Source organism: Bos indicus, chromosome 24 (genome assembly GCF_029378745.1).
Source record: "Bos indicus isolate NIAB-ARS_2022 breed Sahiwal x Tharparkar chromosome 24, NIAB-ARS_B.indTharparkar_mat_pri_1.0, whole genome shotgun sequence".
Taxonomy (NCBI): domain Eukaryota; kingdom Metazoa; phylum Chordata; class Mammalia; order Artiodactyla; family Bovidae; genus Bos; species Bos indicus.
Window position 1 is genome coordinate 39,094,977 of NC_091783.1, and position 16,657 is coordinate 39,111,633.

The 16,657-nt window shown below is 44.3% G+C and overlaps 1 protein-coding gene across 2 annotated transcripts in view; it reads right to left on the bottom strand.

The window, feature by feature from the left end:
- Positions 1 to 2,930: 2,930 nt before the first annotated feature.
- The window catches only part of AKAIN1 (A-kinase anchor inhibitor 1), a 46,977-nt gene continuing 33,250 nt past the window's right edge, over positions 2,931 to 16,657 (bottom strand). The window contains exon 2 of one of the 2 annotated variants that reach the window (XM_070778888.1): positions 2,931 to 4,969. In XM_070778888.1, the coding sequence (XP_070634989.1) occupies positions 4,770 to 4,969 (200 nt within the window). In that variant the 3' untranslated portion in view covers positions 2,931 to 4,769. The remainder of the gene's footprint in view (positions 4,970 to 16,657) is intronic. The other variant, XR_011563823.1, reaches the window with a different exon arrangement.

Here is a 16,657-nt window from a genome sequence, read left to right on the forward strand (position 1 = left end):
CATCAGGGTCTTTTCCAATTACTCATTTCTTCGAATCAGGTGGCCAAAGAATTGGAGCTTCAGCTTCAGCATCAGTCCTTCCAATGAATATTCAGGACTGATTTCCTTTAGGATTGATCTTCTTGCAGTCCAAGGGGGACTCTCAAGAGTCTTCTCCAGCACCACAGTTCAAAAGCATCAATTCTTCAGCACTCAGCTTTCTTTATGGTCAACAACCTAGATTCTTTATCTTTTCAGTTGGCTGAAATTCCTGGCCAAGTAGGTTTTCAAAGAAGGGCTCTTGACCATTTTTTTAATGATAGCCTTTGTCCTTGAGTGACACCTTGGCTGGGAATAACATACTTGCTTCACACTTTCCATCCTTCAGAGCTTCTCCAGAGCCTTTCTCTCTTACCTTAGGATGTCACACACTGCTCTGAAGGAGTCTGACACCAGCTCCAAGTTCTACCTCTGTAAAGGACTAGCTCTCAGCCTAGGATTTTCAAGAATTTTTCTTTGATTCTTGGAAATATCGCTGTTGAGTATATGTATCCATTTCCCTAGAAAATGATGAGATTTCTAAACATGTGTTTTGTTTCCTTTCTGTCTCCCTGTTTTCATTTCTGTCAGACCAGGTTGTCATGTCTCTGAAAGGAGTCCTGTTTCCTGTTTCACCTTTTTCTACCCTACACTGGAGCCAGAAGACAATCACGACACCTCCTCATCCGCCTTTCTCCACATGGGGGTCAGGATTCTGTGGCTTCTGAGGAGCAGAAGGGAAAGGAGTCGCTTCCCATGCTCTGCTGCCGTTTTGTTTTGCTCCCTTGGGGTCTCCTGTTTCTTTTCTTTGCTGCCACTGTTCATGGGTGACGGCATTCTTTTACTCCTGATGATGGTTTTTGCTGGCCCTTTACTATGTCTTACATTTCTTATTCTGTAAGGCAGTTTGATTAGTCCATCTTAACATAAGTATCCCTGGGTTTTATATTCTTAAGTTCCCCAGCTAATGCACATGCCCACAAAGAACAGTGACGGATGTAGGTGTGTGGTCAGTGGTGTCCAACTCTTCTGTGACCCTATGGATTATAGCCCACCAGGTTCCTTTGTTAATGGGACTCTCCCGAATACTGAAGTGGGGATTAGGCACAGGGCTTCCCAGGTGGCTTAGTGGTAAAGAATCCTCCTGCCAATGCAGGAGACATAGGAGACAGGGTTCAATCGCTGGGTGGGGAATATCCCCTAAAGAAGGAAATGGCAACCCACCCCAGTATTCTTACCTGGAAAAAAAATAAAGAATACCGGAGCAGGTTGCCATTTCCTCTTCCAGGGAATCATCCCCACACAGAGGTCAAACTCAATCTCCTGGGATTCCAGCATTGACAGGCAGATTCTTTACCACTGAGCCACCTGGGAAGCCCGATGTATGTCTTCTTATGCCCAATAGCTACTCACTTTTGATACTTACCCTCTCTGAGATTCAGTGTGACTTTCTCTGCAAAAGAAGAATAAAATCTTCCTGGCTACAACTTGATTGTGAAGTTGTGATGACGCACATGAGTTAACGTGTAGTCACATATTTCAGAGAACTTTCTCACACTCAAGAGAGCCAACAACATGATTGTATTTTCTACTTTCTCTTTACATAAACTGAAGAATTACTCAAACTGGGGTATTTAGTTTTTACACCAGTTTGGGTCCTACAGTTGCTAAACTAGTTACCAGATTTTTCAGGGATTTCATTCTCTGCTACTTTTTAGTTAGAATAGTTGTTACTGTGGATAAATATAAAATTCCTTCCTTTTTTGTAATTTTTAATAGTGATTTTTTATAGTGATTTTTTCTGAAAATAGTCAAAGTGGGGCAGTTTCAAAGATTATTTTTAAATGGCTGATTCATTTACTTGTAACCAGAAACCATGCCATAAATGGAGACTAAAGCAGCTAAAGGAGAAAAAAGAGAAACAAAGATGAAGCAGTAAGTTCTCTTAACAATACTGTTCATGGTGGGTGGGTGACTGCAGAAAAACAGAGCAGCAAAAAGAATTTCTCTCCAGTTCCACCCCAGGGACAGGCAGAGCCCAAGACAAAGAGCTGAAAGCAGAGTTGGGAGGTCCATGCGCGTTTTACTATCTATTAAGCCAGGAAGGTAAAGGGCATGAAATACGTGCCCCCACTAATTCCAGTATTCTTGCCTGGAAAATCCCATGGACAGAGGAGCCAGGCGGGCTGCAGTCCATGGGGTCACAGAGAGTCAGACATGCCTGAGCACACATACACAACCGATTCCTAGGACCAAAAGCTTTGTGCTGGCTTGCGAGCATAATCAGGGGAAAGGCCATCTCCAAATGAAGTTCTGTTGACTCCTTTAAAACCTCATAACTTTATACTGAGACAGATACAAGGAGGAGTTTATCAGATGCATTTATTTTTATGGCTAAGTTTTCTTGTGTGTTCAGTCATTCAGCTGTGTCCAACTCTTTGTGACCCCATGGACTGTAGTCCATCATGCTTCTCTGTCCATGGGACTCTCCAGGCAAGAATACTGGAGTGGTTGCCATTTCCTTAGGATTCTACTAATAAGGCACTAATCTGTCGAGTGCAGCGACAGATAAACTTTCTTTTTGCCTTCCAAGAACATATCAATATCTCTGTTCCTAGCTGTAGACTTTCCATCTCAGAAAGACCATGAAAGACACCTGGCTTCCAAACCTACTTACCTGTACTTCCTGAGATGAAAAGGCCACTTCTTAGCACACACAAGCTTTTCTGCTCAAGCTTCAGGGACCCACATCCCACAGCTGTGTTCAGACAGGGTCAGTGACAGCCCATTAAGAAGTGCTTTCAGGATTCCAGAATCTAGAGGTTTGGAAAACAGCCTTGGGATGCCTCGTGGACCCATATGAAAGGAGCCAAACAGTAGGGTGAAGAAAACTTGGCTTAAATGACAACGTGTTTCAAAGCTGGGTATATTTTATTTATAAATAACATTTAGATACAGAGGTTAATCAGAGATTCTCCAAGATCCCCCAGAGTATTAGCACAGACACACCAGAGAGGAAAGAGAGCATGTTTATGGGTTTCTGCCATCTGGCAGCTAAACCCAAGGCTGGTTCTATCCAGACATCTCAGTAGACAGAGGGCCGGATCACTTGTAAAATACAAGCATTGGATTTATTTTTTCAATCGTGGATACTCCTGACTCAGTTCCCTTAATACCGTCATTCCTATTATCTAGGTTGTACAATTATATTCCATCCATGATATAACTTCAACTTAAACTCGTTCTTCAACTGTCATGAGTATTACAGAAAATTATGAATAAACCACATTTGAAGGTTCACCCCTCTGCTCCCTCCCTAATCATTCTCCCTGTAAATTTATTCCATCACATTCCACATGGTGTGAGAGTGTCTAACAGAACTGATGAGACACTGTTCTCATTTATTTCTCAACAGTATCCATTCTGGAAAGTGTAAATAGTGGGATTTTAGAAGTCTGTCAATATCAGTCACACTTCATTCGCTGGTACTTTGCTTTTTAAAAAACCGTCAGATGTAGACACTGACACTCGGAAGCCCAAAAGTTTCTAACAAAGGTCAGACCCTTCCTCTGTTCTCAGAAGCACCAGCTCAGTAGCTGTTGGGGAGCCCAGGAAATAGGACAGCAGGGACACAGAGGGCTATACGGCCCCCACGTGGAAGGGGAGCAGAACTCATTCTGTGGCAACACAGGTGGCTTTATCCATTTGCACACATACACTCCCACGACTGCATTCACAACACGGTCGCTTTGTTGATCTCACTGTATTTTCACATTTCATAGAGTTGAGAAAATGATTTTTCCCATTTTACATGTCATTCATTCCAGATAGGTATGATATTCATAGTTTCAAAAAACAAAAATCTAATTTGTGGATGGGAGAAGGAAAGTCCCTATTTGCAAATTACTAGTGTATATGCATAGTCTGATGGCCACACGGCATTTATAAGGCCTCAGAGCTCCCTCCGAGGACCCTGCATCCCATAATCAGACCCCAGGGCATCTCAGGATGGAATCTACAATCCCGGCTGTTCTTCACTTGTGCACTTAGGTTCACCTGTCTTACTTTCACTGTGAAATAGAAAAAGAAATCTGTAACATTTCACAAGGCTTTCTGCACAGGGAGAAAATATCAGCTATCAAACAATTGAGAGAATTGAGACTGAGTCCTTGAAAATCTAAATTCTTCCTTTTTTTTTTACAAAATAATATAAATACATGCCTCTGTAAGATCCTGAGGGACTTAGAATTTACCTTTCCTTAATATGATCTTGGGCCTGAACCCACTTTATTAAAGCCTTCAGTTCCATATTTGAGGAGGACTGCAATGCCCTTCCCTCACCTTTCCAGCAAGCCTTGTTTAAATATTGTAAAGACCACAATAGGGCACTCGGTGCTTCAGCAGAGAGAACTGGTGAGTTAAGTTACAGGAAGAATGCATACAAGGCCAAATAAACAAACAAGACAGAACCATTTTTTTAAGAGAACTTTAGAAATGAATTGTGCTGCAAAACTACACCTGTGATGGCAGTGTCTTGTCTGCCTATTTCAGAGGCACTGCATTAATAGAAACAGAGCTGTCTGATGCACTTGCCAGAACAGAGCCCCTCGGCCGAGGGCTAGCTCGAATTCGTCCTACTGCTAGGTGTGAATGACTCTTCGGTTTGCTTCACTGGCAACGTTTCTGGTGACACATCCTACACTTGAAAAAGGGCTGGAAACCAAGCGTGTGATAAGAGCGCCGGCTGTGTGTTACTTCTCGTGCTTCTTGGTCGATTCCCCTGCGCCCGGCCGGAGGCTGCCCCGGGCGGTGTCGCCGGCCCTGGCGTCCCTCCTCCGGCTCTGGCTCTCCCGGGAGACCTGCTGCACGGCCCGAAGGATAGCATTCTGCACGATCTGTCTGCTGGTGGTCTGCAGCTTCGCCTCTTCGGGCTCACTTCCAGGCTTCTCACCTGGCCAAGAACAGAAAGGGAGGGGAAAGCACAAGGTTAATTGGGGGTGTGGGAGGTTAAACAGGCCAGGGCTGGTAGGAAAAAAGAGGCTAATAAATAAGATCTCTAGAGGGGCCCACCACATTAGTTGTGAGGAGCCCTGCACAGCAGGGGGCTACCCTGATGGCTCTACCAGTAAAGAATCCACCTGCAATGCAGGAGACCCAGGTTTAAAACCTGGGCTGGGAAGATTCCCTGGAGAAGGAAATGGCAACCCACTCCAGTATTCTTGCCTGGAGAATTCCATGGACAGAGGAGCCCAGTGGGCTACAATCCATGGGGTTGCAAAGAGTTGGGCACGACTGAGTACCTAACACATACCACTCTTGTCTCCCTGTCTCCCTTTCCAGCAGAATCTCCACGGGTCTGCCCCAGTGATGTGCCGAATTTCTACTCCCATCCTCCCAGCATCCTCTGGTGGTTCTGCTTCTCTAGGCTCTCACAAGAGCCTGCCTCCTTCCATCTCATCGCTCTGTCGCTTCTGACTGCATCACCCTCAGCCGCTCATTGTTGTTCAGTCGCTCAGTCCTGTTCCACTCTCTGTAACCCCATGGACTGCAGCACGCCAGGCTCCCCTCTTCTTCACCATCTCCCGGAGCTTGCTCAAACTCATGTCCATTGAGTCAGTGATTCCATCCAACCATCTCAGCCTCAGTCACCGCCTTTTCCTCCTCCCCTCAATCTTTCCCAGCATCAGGGTCTTTTCCAATGAGTTAGCTCTTCGTATCAAGTGGCCAAAGTATTGCATGAGTGGGGCTCATTAACGCAGATCCCCTCTGGGGCTGGAAGGAAGCCAAAGAGAAAAGGAAGGGCAGGGCATTTTCTTTGGAGGAACTGTGGCGGACCCTGCGAACATCACTCTGCTCACATTTTACTGGGGGAAATGGAGCCACATGGCCACACTTACCACACAGAAGACCACAAATACAGTCACCAACCTGACAGCCATGTGCCCAGCTTACGACTCAGGGAGGCTCTATCAGTAGAACAAAAAAGCGATGACTTCCACGCAACGGCAAGGCTAAAGTGAAAAGCAAGAAGACGTACACCCGCGGCAGGCCCCAGCTGGCCCTCAGGGAGATCGGCTGAGACCACCAAGCAGCGTAAGTGCGTGGGCAACAACGAGGTACCAAAGGGCCAGGGGTGCCCCAGCAAGAGCATCTCAGCCAAGCCGGATCTGTGTGAATTCGCGAATGATCCTTGCGTGAAGTCACTTTGCACTCTTTGGGTGGAGGACAGATGGCTCTAAGGGTAAGAGCAGGATGAGTTCTTAACAGGAGACAGAGAAGGAAAAGAAAATCTACTCTGAATTTAGCTGTGACCTAACATCCAAGCTAAATCGTCTTCTCCTCGCTCATCCATTATGAAGAAAAATCGATTAAGAAGTCAGAGGCAGTCTGTGAGATTCTGTGTCTGGGGGATCCCTTCGGGGATTTGCAAGGCAGGTTTAACCTTAACTGCCCTCATCACCACTTTGCTCTGGGTCAGGAATTTCTACCTATGGCAGAGCATGTGGGACAAAAAGAGGTGCAATGAGCTCAAACGGAGAAAGAGAAGGATGAAGATGAGGGTAAAGCCACTCAGAGCATTTAAGAGAGGAAAAGCAAAACAACAAGTTATATACGGAACCACAGAAGACTCCGAATAGCCAAAGAAGTTCTGAGAAAGAAGAATAAAGCACGAGGTGTCACATTTCCTGATTTCAAGCTATTTTATAAACACTACAGTAATCAAAACCATGCGGTGCTGGCATAAAAACAAACACACAGACCCATGGAACATTAGAGAGAGCCCAGAAATAAACCCATGCGTGTACGGTCAACTAATACTCGACAGTGGAGCAAAGAATACTCGAGATAAAAGACAGTCTCTTCAATAAATGGTGTTGGAAACATGATGGACCCAAAGAGTGTCACACTGAGTGGAGTAAGTCAGATAGAGGAGAAATATAACATGACATCCCTTATATGTGGAATCTAAAAAGAAATTACACAAATGAACTTACAAAACAGAAAGTAACTCACAGACTTGGAAAATGAAATTATGGTTGCCGAGGGAAGGGACAGTTAAGGACTTTGGGAAGGTCATGTACACACTGCTATATTCAGAATGGATAACCAACAAGGACCCTCTGTACAGCACATGGAACTCCACTCAATGTTAGGTGGCAGCCTGGATGGGAGGGGAGTTTGGGGGAGAGTGGGTACATGTATATGTATCGCTGAGTCCCTTCATTGTTCACCTGAAATTGTCACAACATTGTTAACCAGCCACGCACCAACACAAAATAAAAAGTTGAGAAAATATAAATTTTTTAAAAACGGTGCTGGAAAAATCAGATATTCACATGTAAAAGAATGAAACTAGGCCCTATCTCATACCACTCACAAAAATTAACTCAAAATGGATTAAAGACAGATATAAGACCTGAAACCATACAATTCTAAAAGAAAACACAGGGGGAAAAGCTCCCTGACAAGGGTCTTGGCAACAAGTTTCTGGCGAGACACCCACAGCACAAACACAGCAGAAGGCGGAGCTGCAACTGAAACCCTTAGTTTTGCCATTTACTTACATGCATGAAACTTACTTGAAATTAATGAATCACCTACACGTTGCAGGTGGCCTGCGCCTTGTGTTAAGTGATGTAAACGTCCGCTAGCCTACTTAGCATTTACCAAATCGTTTTGGTATTTCACAAAAGATGATGAATCAATTTAATTAGCTTTAAACTCGAAACGCCCAATATAAACATGCTGAAATCAAGAAATCGAGATGTGACTGAATCTGTCTTCAGCATCTTTCCACCCTGAGGGGTAACCCCCTCCCGAATCCCCCCACATGCAGTCAGGCACACATCCCTGTGGGCAGTTTCTGGAGAGACCCCCCCCACCCCCTGGGGCTGGCTTCCAGAAGGCTGCCGTGAGCCCTCGTGTTCGCCTCCTCCCCTCAGATCCTGCTATTCCACCGGGCACCTGCCCCAACCGGAAGTCATCAGAGGACCTCAAGTGCAAGGTGGTTAATAACAGGTCCTAATTCCCTATTTATATCCATCAAAACCATGCTTCTAAGGACCTTAGGAATATACTTCTGCTAAAAACGTACAGTTTCCCCCCCAACATCCTAAGTGTCATTTGCCTCTATGACATTAACCCTATTATGTTCCAGTTTGATGGATTTTGGAAAAGGTCAGTATTCCCATTTTTGAGGCCAAATCCGATTAGTGATTTTCCCTGGATCACACAGCTGGTGGTAAAGGCTGTATAAGAAGCAGCATCTCTAGCTGTCACCTTTCCCCACTGGGTCACTAAATATGCAAACTGCAGACATCCCTATGAGGGCAGCTCGGCTTTTGTTTTTTGTCATAGACACACACACACACACACACACACGGGGGAAAAAAGTTTTTCACTCGAGGAAACTGAGGCAGGAAAAATGCTCGCAAAAATGCCACCTTGGAAATGTGTTAGGTATTTAATGTTCTGAACACTTGGATAGCAAATAACTCCATCAAGACTGGGTTGTGAGTTCAGAGAGACCCAAAATGCTGTTCTGGTCTCCACATGGATTTCTGAAAAACTCAGCTACAAGTTTCCCTCCTTCCACCCCAAAGATGCAGGAAACCAAGTCCTCCAGCCCCCACTTTCTTGCAGTGAGCAGCAGCTCTAGAATTTCTGTGCAGGAGAGATTCAGAAAGGGCAATGTAGAGGAACAGGGAAACAAGAGTCTGACTCCAAACTAGGGTATATGACACTTTTCACAAGAATGAAAATGGACATCCTCCACATGTCCATCCCTCCAACAGCATGGGGTGGGAAGGACAGACCACCCTGTGACAGCCACTGCCCCTCTTCTCTTCAGCTCATTTCTCACGCGTGGCCATGTCACCCACTGCCCCTCCTCCCCTCCTGGAGCCCCCAAACGACCCCAGCTGGCCCAGACTGTGGGCTCCTGCAGTCCCCAACCCCAGGGATGTGCCAGGAAAGGAGAGCAGGTAGGGTCACGGATGGCCGCTCCAGGAACATGGGAGCCATGCATGAAGGGGACAGGAAAACTAAGGACCATGTGAACCCATGTGTTTAAAAAGGTGACATACTAGGCCCGAACAGGAAGCAGAACAAACTTGGGGATGCTGGGGGAACTCGACCTCTCCTCTCTCTGGGAGCCAGGTCCCTACCCCAGAAGTCCATCCCCAGAGGCTCAGCTCCCCCCACCACCCCTCCAGCGGGGCCGGCCAGGTTCTGCGGCCTCTGCTGCCCCCTGGTGGCCACTCCTGGGGTTGCTGCAGACCGGGATGGAATGTCCGTAGGCATAGAGCTGTCTGCCCTGCTCCCTAGATGGGGTGTGGGTGTGTACACGAATGTTTATATGTATGAATGCGTGTGTGAATGTGTAGATGTGTCAGTGTGTAACTGTGTGTGTGAGTGTTGTCAGGGGAAACCTTTGAGACAAGACTGTGGTTTCATTTTATCACACACACTTAGAATCACCAGGGCATCCACAGTGCTTTCTGATCACAGAAAGCCTGTGCGCTGTGCTTAGTCATTCAGTCGTGTCTGACCCCATGGACTGTATCCCGCCAGGCTCCTCTGCCCATGAGGATTCTCCAGGCAAGAATACTGGAGTAGGTTGCCATACCCTCCTCCAGGGGATCTTCCCAACCCAGGGATCGAACCAGGTCTCCCGCATTACAGGCGGATTCTTTACGTCTGAGCCACCAGGGAACCATGAGGTCATTTATAGTTTGTCCTTCCAAGAGCTCTGAAGCAGCTAGAAACACAATCCAGAGTTTCCTGTCCTCATTCAAATGAGAATTACTTGACTGAATTACCAGCTCTTGTAAATATTTAACGAAAGGTTCTGAGTTCCTGGTCAAAACTAGGCTCACACTCTCCCTTTTTACTCAAGATGGAAAGGGGAGAGGGAGGCAGAGGAGGAAGGAAGGAGAGAGGAAAGGAGGCAGGAAGGAGCTGATCCTCGTTCTCTGAGTGCCTTCAGAGGCATCCTCAAAAAACAGAGACAAAAATCCTCTTGTACTGTCCTCCTTAAAGATGAACAGCATAATCCTCACAATCACCATTTTCTGCTAAAGAAGGAATCAGATTCCCAGCTGTGACAAGTCATCAGTGCAAGATTAAATTTTAATATTTTACTTAAATAATCTCTCAGTAGTAATTCTTTGTCCCGGATGGGGACAGGCGTATACAGCAGGGGCCTGAGAAGGACAAGCAGAGACACACTGTGCCTAACAGAAAGTAAGATGTTTCTTACTCTCCTTGAAGGAGCAGTTTCCCACCCTTTTGAAGATGATTCCACTGTCAGATTAAAATATTTCACAGATCTCCTCATGCACAACCCAATGACAAAAAGAGGCTATGAACTGAGAAATGTTTTTTGATGAATGTGAATGCTATTCATCTCAACAGAAAAGGAGTTCTGTGAGGCTGTGTCTTCCAACCACAGGAAGTGGAAGCTACAGGCATGGGGTCCCCATGCCCTGAAACAGTGCCATGGCCCCCGGGTCCTTCTGGCTCCCATATAAGCCAAGAGATGCCGGAAGCAGTGAAAATCAGACAGATGTTATCTATGAATTCCTAATGGAGGAACATGCACAGGAGCTGGGGCACAGTGTGGAACTAACCTTCCTCCGGCCATCGTCCAGTTCTGCCCACTCCAAAGGGGCACCTGACCCCATGCAGCAATGCCCCACTAGCATTCTGACCTCAGCCCAGAGAAGAAAAGCTACTTCCTTACGGAGGAAGTCTCCCATCAAGAGGGAATGAGTGAAGGAATAGCCGTCAGGAATGAACTGGCCCCCCGTCTGCCGACAGTGGCCTGACCTGTGCTGCTGGTCTGTCCCTCCTCACTAGACCATCAGCCCCCAGGACACGACCCCATCTGTCCTGACCCCGGAGCCCAGCCCTGGTCCACAGCAGACACTCAGGATCTGCTCAGTGAGGGACTGCCCCCCCAGGCGCCCGGGTTCCGTTCTCCAACCTGTTCTGTCTCCTCCCTTCCCTGCTTTTGGCCACTACCTTTTGCTGCTTCACTGTGATAAAAGTCCAGTTCAGGAGGAAAGCGCCCGGGAGATACCTTTCTGGCACCAGCCTCCGTGCAGAAAGCACCCTGGCATGAGAATATCAGAAAGGCTGCTCCAATTTCCTAGCCACATCTAACCCGGTCAATTGCCGCTTTGGAAATTTTACAGCAATTTCTTCTCTCTCATTTCCTACTAGCCAGTTTTTCTCCTCTCTCTCCTCCTTTCCCTTCCTTACAGGGCCCTTGTCAGTTCTCAGCACCCTCTGCTTGGTTTCAAATACTTTTCAGAGAAAGGCAGTGTGGAAAGGCCCATTGGATGTTGCCGGGTGATTTTACTCCTATTGGCCAAGCGTCTGCCATGAAGACTCCCCAGGCGTTTATCAACCCCCTGAACCCTGCACACACCAGACTGTACTGAATCAGTTTACACGCAGGTGCTGGGAGGCCATCAGCCTGTGCAGAGGCCCTGGCCTAGAAGCATGGGGTTCGAAGTGCACCTCTGGTCCTTTCTGAGCTCTTAGGAACAAGCCTCCCCTTTATCACACACTGTACACAGAACCCTCTGATTCATTTTTGAAGCAGAGGAGTGAGAAGGCAAGTCACCATTGCTTCCTCTACAAATCGGACAAAGAAATAAGAGAGTCGCCTTCCTCAAATATGATGTCGAGTCTCCCTTAGGGCAACAACCTAGTAGATGTGTTTTTTTTTTTACTCTGAGTTTTACAGAACCATGAGAATCTTGGCTCTTGTCACTGTGTTGGGGTTAATTAGAAAACAAGAACAGGTGGCTGGAAATAGAAAAGGAAGTGAAAAGCAAGATCAGATGCTTTATGTCTTTTTTTTCGTTCCAGTGATATTTCAGAAGGAAGAGAGACTGAAGGAAAATAACCCCGACATGAGGAGCGGCTGTCAGACCCACGGAACATGTGTCTCACTCTGGGTCTCAGGGAGCCTTGGCGGTCAGCCTCAAAACCCCAGGTCAGGGCACAGCAAATGCACCACACACTTGGTGCAAGAATCAGACTCAGAGAAAAGAAGAAAGGAAGGGAGGGAGAGATGAAGGGAAAGGGCAACAGTACTGCTGAGGATGCAAATGAGCTACCCCAAAATAAAACGAAATTACTAAATTCCGATTGAAACTGCAGGCAGTGCCTGGAAAAGTTTCTACCAAGTATATCTCAGTCAAGCTACAGGCACTCTCAGGGCATCTCATTCCTCAATTAAATCTGACTTTTATATTAAATCTGATATATTATGCTTCAATAACAAAATGTTTTGATTATTCAGAAATCATTTCAAAAGGCACTATGAAAGGTACAGAATGAAGACTTTATATTATGTTTTAAAAATATGATCTATGGAAAAACTCCTCATATACATGCTTGAAACTCTTTGTATGTTAAAGCCATGTTGTCTTCTTGGCAGCCTTCAAGCTCTTTTTTCAATATTTGATTGGCATTAACAGACATGGATTAAAACGGATTCTAAGAAGTAAGAAAACTAGAAGATACACTACTAAATCTCTGAATCATTAACAGGTAGAATATTTGCAAATGAGTTTTTAAAACACTGGCAGATAATGTTAACAATATGTGTGTTCAGAAGGCTGAACAGTATGACTCAGTATCTTTGGGATCCATCTGGTAGACTTAGGGGAGTCACATAATGTACTGGGCACTTTATTTTAAAAATCCAATAGTACAACAATCAGACCTTTTTAGAAAACTGGGAAAGGGGTAGAGGTTGTCATTCTATCAAATGAACAGAAAAGATGATACGCATTTGAATATATAGCATAGGCAGATATTACACCTGGAATATATTCTCTATTTGTGAATATATTTGGACTATATTCTCTAACTGTGTGTAGAAAATTTACAGCAAGATGGAAAAAAGGATGGCTGGGGGCGGGGAGGGGGGGGGAACAACTCATATTTTAATTTAAAATTCACATGGAAAAAAAACAAAAAATAAATACACATGGAAATGATTTTATGTAAAATCATGTTAACCCAGGGGGGAGGAATAAATTAATCCCAGCAAGATGACAAAAAGATAAAAAATATGCCCTATTAGTGCCTACTCTTATTACAAAGTTCATTTGCCTTTACAGAGTAGAATTCTGTGAAGTTGAAGGTGAAAAAGTGAAAGTTGCTCAGTCATGCCTGACTCTTTGTGACCCCATGGACTGTAGCTCACCAGGCTCCTTTGTCCAAGGAATTCTCCAGGCAAGAATACTGGAGTGGGTAGCCATTCCCTTCTCCAGGGGATCTTCCTAAGCCAGTGATCGAACCCAGGGCTCCTGCATGCAGGCAGATTCTTTACCATCTGAGCCACCAGGGAAGCCCTTCTGTGAAGCTGAGGAGTAAGTAATTCACTGCTTGTGACTGATGCTGAAGCTGAAGCTCCAACACTTTGGCTACCTGATGCAAAGAGCTGACTCACTGGAAAAGACCCTGATACCAGAAAAGATTGAGGGCAGGAGGAGAAGGGGGCAACAGATGATGAGATGGTTGGATGGCATCACTGACTCAATGAACATGAGTTTGAGCAAACTCTGGGAGACAGTGAAGGACAGGGAAGCCTGGAGTGCTGCAGTTCATGGGGTTGCAAAGAGTCAGACATGACTTAGCAAACAAAAAGCAACACAATTTAGAGCCACTGGTGGTTTCAGATATATGAAAATTTTGTACTTATTTTACTAAATGAATTTTTCATTCACTCAAAAGAAAATGAACTCAGGAAAAGCAAGTGAAAAATGTGTATCTAACTTCCCCTTCATTATCTCTAATCCAATGAACCCAACTGTTTTGCAGTGAGCACACAGTGGTTGAAAGTGACCTCAGTCTCCACCCAGGGCTCCAGACAGCCAGGTGATCCTTAGAGAGAGCAGTCTGCATTTCCTACACGGCAGAACCCACACTGAGCATTGATAAATGTCTGATATACAAATCCAGCCCCTAGGCTACTGAGTAAGCTGACACAATTCACTGGACCTCTCTGGGTTCAACCTGCCTTTTCTAAAAGTCCTCTCATATTCAGCATTGTAAAATGTGCTATGCAATTACTGCGATTAGCTATTATTTTCATGGCTTTTAAACTATGTGGATTTTAGTAAATCAATTAGAATGTACACAGTATCCAGAAAGATTATAAGCATCTATTAGTGAGAAGGTTCCCTGAACTAAATAATTACCTAAATTACCTAAAGTGTCCCAAGTCCTCCTCCAAACCAAGCCCCCTCAATTATTATATTACCAATTATTGGTAGAAATTAAAATTCTCACATCTTAAAGGAAAGCAGTTGTGGGTTTGGTTTTGTTTGTTTCCTGCAACAAAATGCTAGCGTTTTAGTTTTTCTGAATTACTGCATTTAATCCTTCAGGCGCTCCTCAGTTGACACTTTTCCCTTTTCGTTTTGCCCTGGGAAGCATAAAAAGTCTTTGCTACTCTCCTTCTCCCTCCATCTCCTCCCCCACATCAAGCACCTAGAACCACTGTGGAGGGCTGCTTCATGGAACAAGGCACTATTTTTTGTCCAAAAGCAGCAAATTTGATTCTCACCACAAATTTCCATATGCTCTATGGAATAAGAACCATATTTAAACCACAACCCCACGATAAACACACAGGAAAGACGAAAGCTGCTGATAAATATCAATTCCAGAAAGAAAAGTTTGCTCGGCATGGATAAAAAGAAGGTCAGACCCGGATTTCATTCTTGGCTCCTACTTTATCAATCCACAAAATGACATTTGAAATTATTTGCTTAGAAGTTGATAGAGTGTGATTTAAGGTCATGAGAATGTTAATCACAGTCTGCATCTTCAGCAACTCTAAGCCAGAGTTCACTGAGGCATGTTTCCTTTTGAATTAGTCATAGGCACTACTTTTAAATATGTTTCTGCTCCTAGAGTCACGATAGTTTTCAGTCTGAAAACCGTAACACGTGACTGGCTTAGATGGCAGTGACAGCGATTTACTACATTAACATACATAAATGTGCTGCTAGTTATTAAAGAATGGCCCCCTTGTCTAGCGTATGAATAAAAAGTGAAGAATTAAATGATACAGGAAGAGTATTACATGTGATTTTCATTTCTACATATTCAAATGTTTTTAAATTAGATAATCATTAAGGCAGTGTGATCCTAGCACCAAAACAGACGGAGAAACAGAACAGGTTAGAAAACCTGGAACCTGACATTTGGTGAAGAAGGCAGTTGGAATAATTAGAGAGAGGTAGTAAGAAAACTGAGTGGTTTTGTTTTTTTTTAATTTTTTAATCTCTAACTCCGGATGGATAAAAACTGGTGAATGGTTTTCTAAAATGAAGAACATACACTACATGCACTACAGTAGATGTATATGGTTGGAGAGAGAAATGCCACTGAGAGTGGAAGACAAAAGGGAAAAGAGAAAGTAAAAAGCAAGGGCTCTGCATGGACCAGTGAGGATGGTGTGCCACGAACTGAAAGTGTTATCAGTTAAATTTAACCCATTTGAGTTCAAAAAGAGAGGGAGGAAGGGAGGATCAAAAATGTAATAGGAAATATACATCTGATATTGGGGAGAAAAAGTCCTTCTAAGAATAAAAACAAAGAAAGAAACCACAAAGAAGATGGATAAGTTTTACTACACTACAGTAAAGTCTTCCATATGTCATGAAACACACAAACAATTCTCAAAAGAAATAAAGTAGGAAAAATATTGGCTATACACAGAAAAAAGGATTGATATCTTAGTGTATAAATAGGTCTTGCAAATCAATGACAACTCCAATATAAATAGGAACAAAATATAAGGAGCAGTGGGGATGTAGCTCAGTGGTAGAACACATGCTTTGCAGGTATGAGGTCTCAGGTTTGATCCTTGGCATCTCCACTTTAGCTGAACTATTGTTTCAGCTAACTTCTCACTGTTTAATCCTTGAAAGGAGTAATATTAAAACATAAATAATGGAATTATAATGAGCAATTTACAAAAGAAATAACCAAACTGATCCACTAAGCCCAAGCATTAGCCTGTGCACCTTCCAATGCATAAAAATGTAAAAAAGAACAAACCCACAACCACAAAAAGAAGATAAAATGGAACAGAGGACACCAATGAAGACAGACCTTTAAAAATTTCTGGAAGAAAAGCATGAGATTGAACAGACATAGGAAATGGGAAAAAGCCACGTTCTGAAATATGCTATAAGAGCACTGCCAGGGAAGTGGGACCCAATCAGCCCAAGAGAGCAAAGAGACTCTGGGATTGCAATCGACACTATTATGGAGCAGAAGTAAGAAGTAGGGTTTAACACAGGCAGAATGTGCAAAAACAGCAGCAAGATACATTCATCCAGTATAACAAATGGAGAGATGATGGAATGCATCTCTCCCCAGGCAAAACTAAGCCAATGAAAATAATAATAAAATGATGGCTAATCTCTGCCTCATGTCCACAATACGGCTGCAGTAGATCCAGGCATCACAACTTCATAAAGCAATCTCCAGAGGCAGAATGTAGCTATTTCCAAGAGCTAGGAACTTTTTACTAGACGCCTTCTTCCTTTTCCACCCTGAACCAATCATTGGCAACAAGAACAGAACTACCATTATAGCC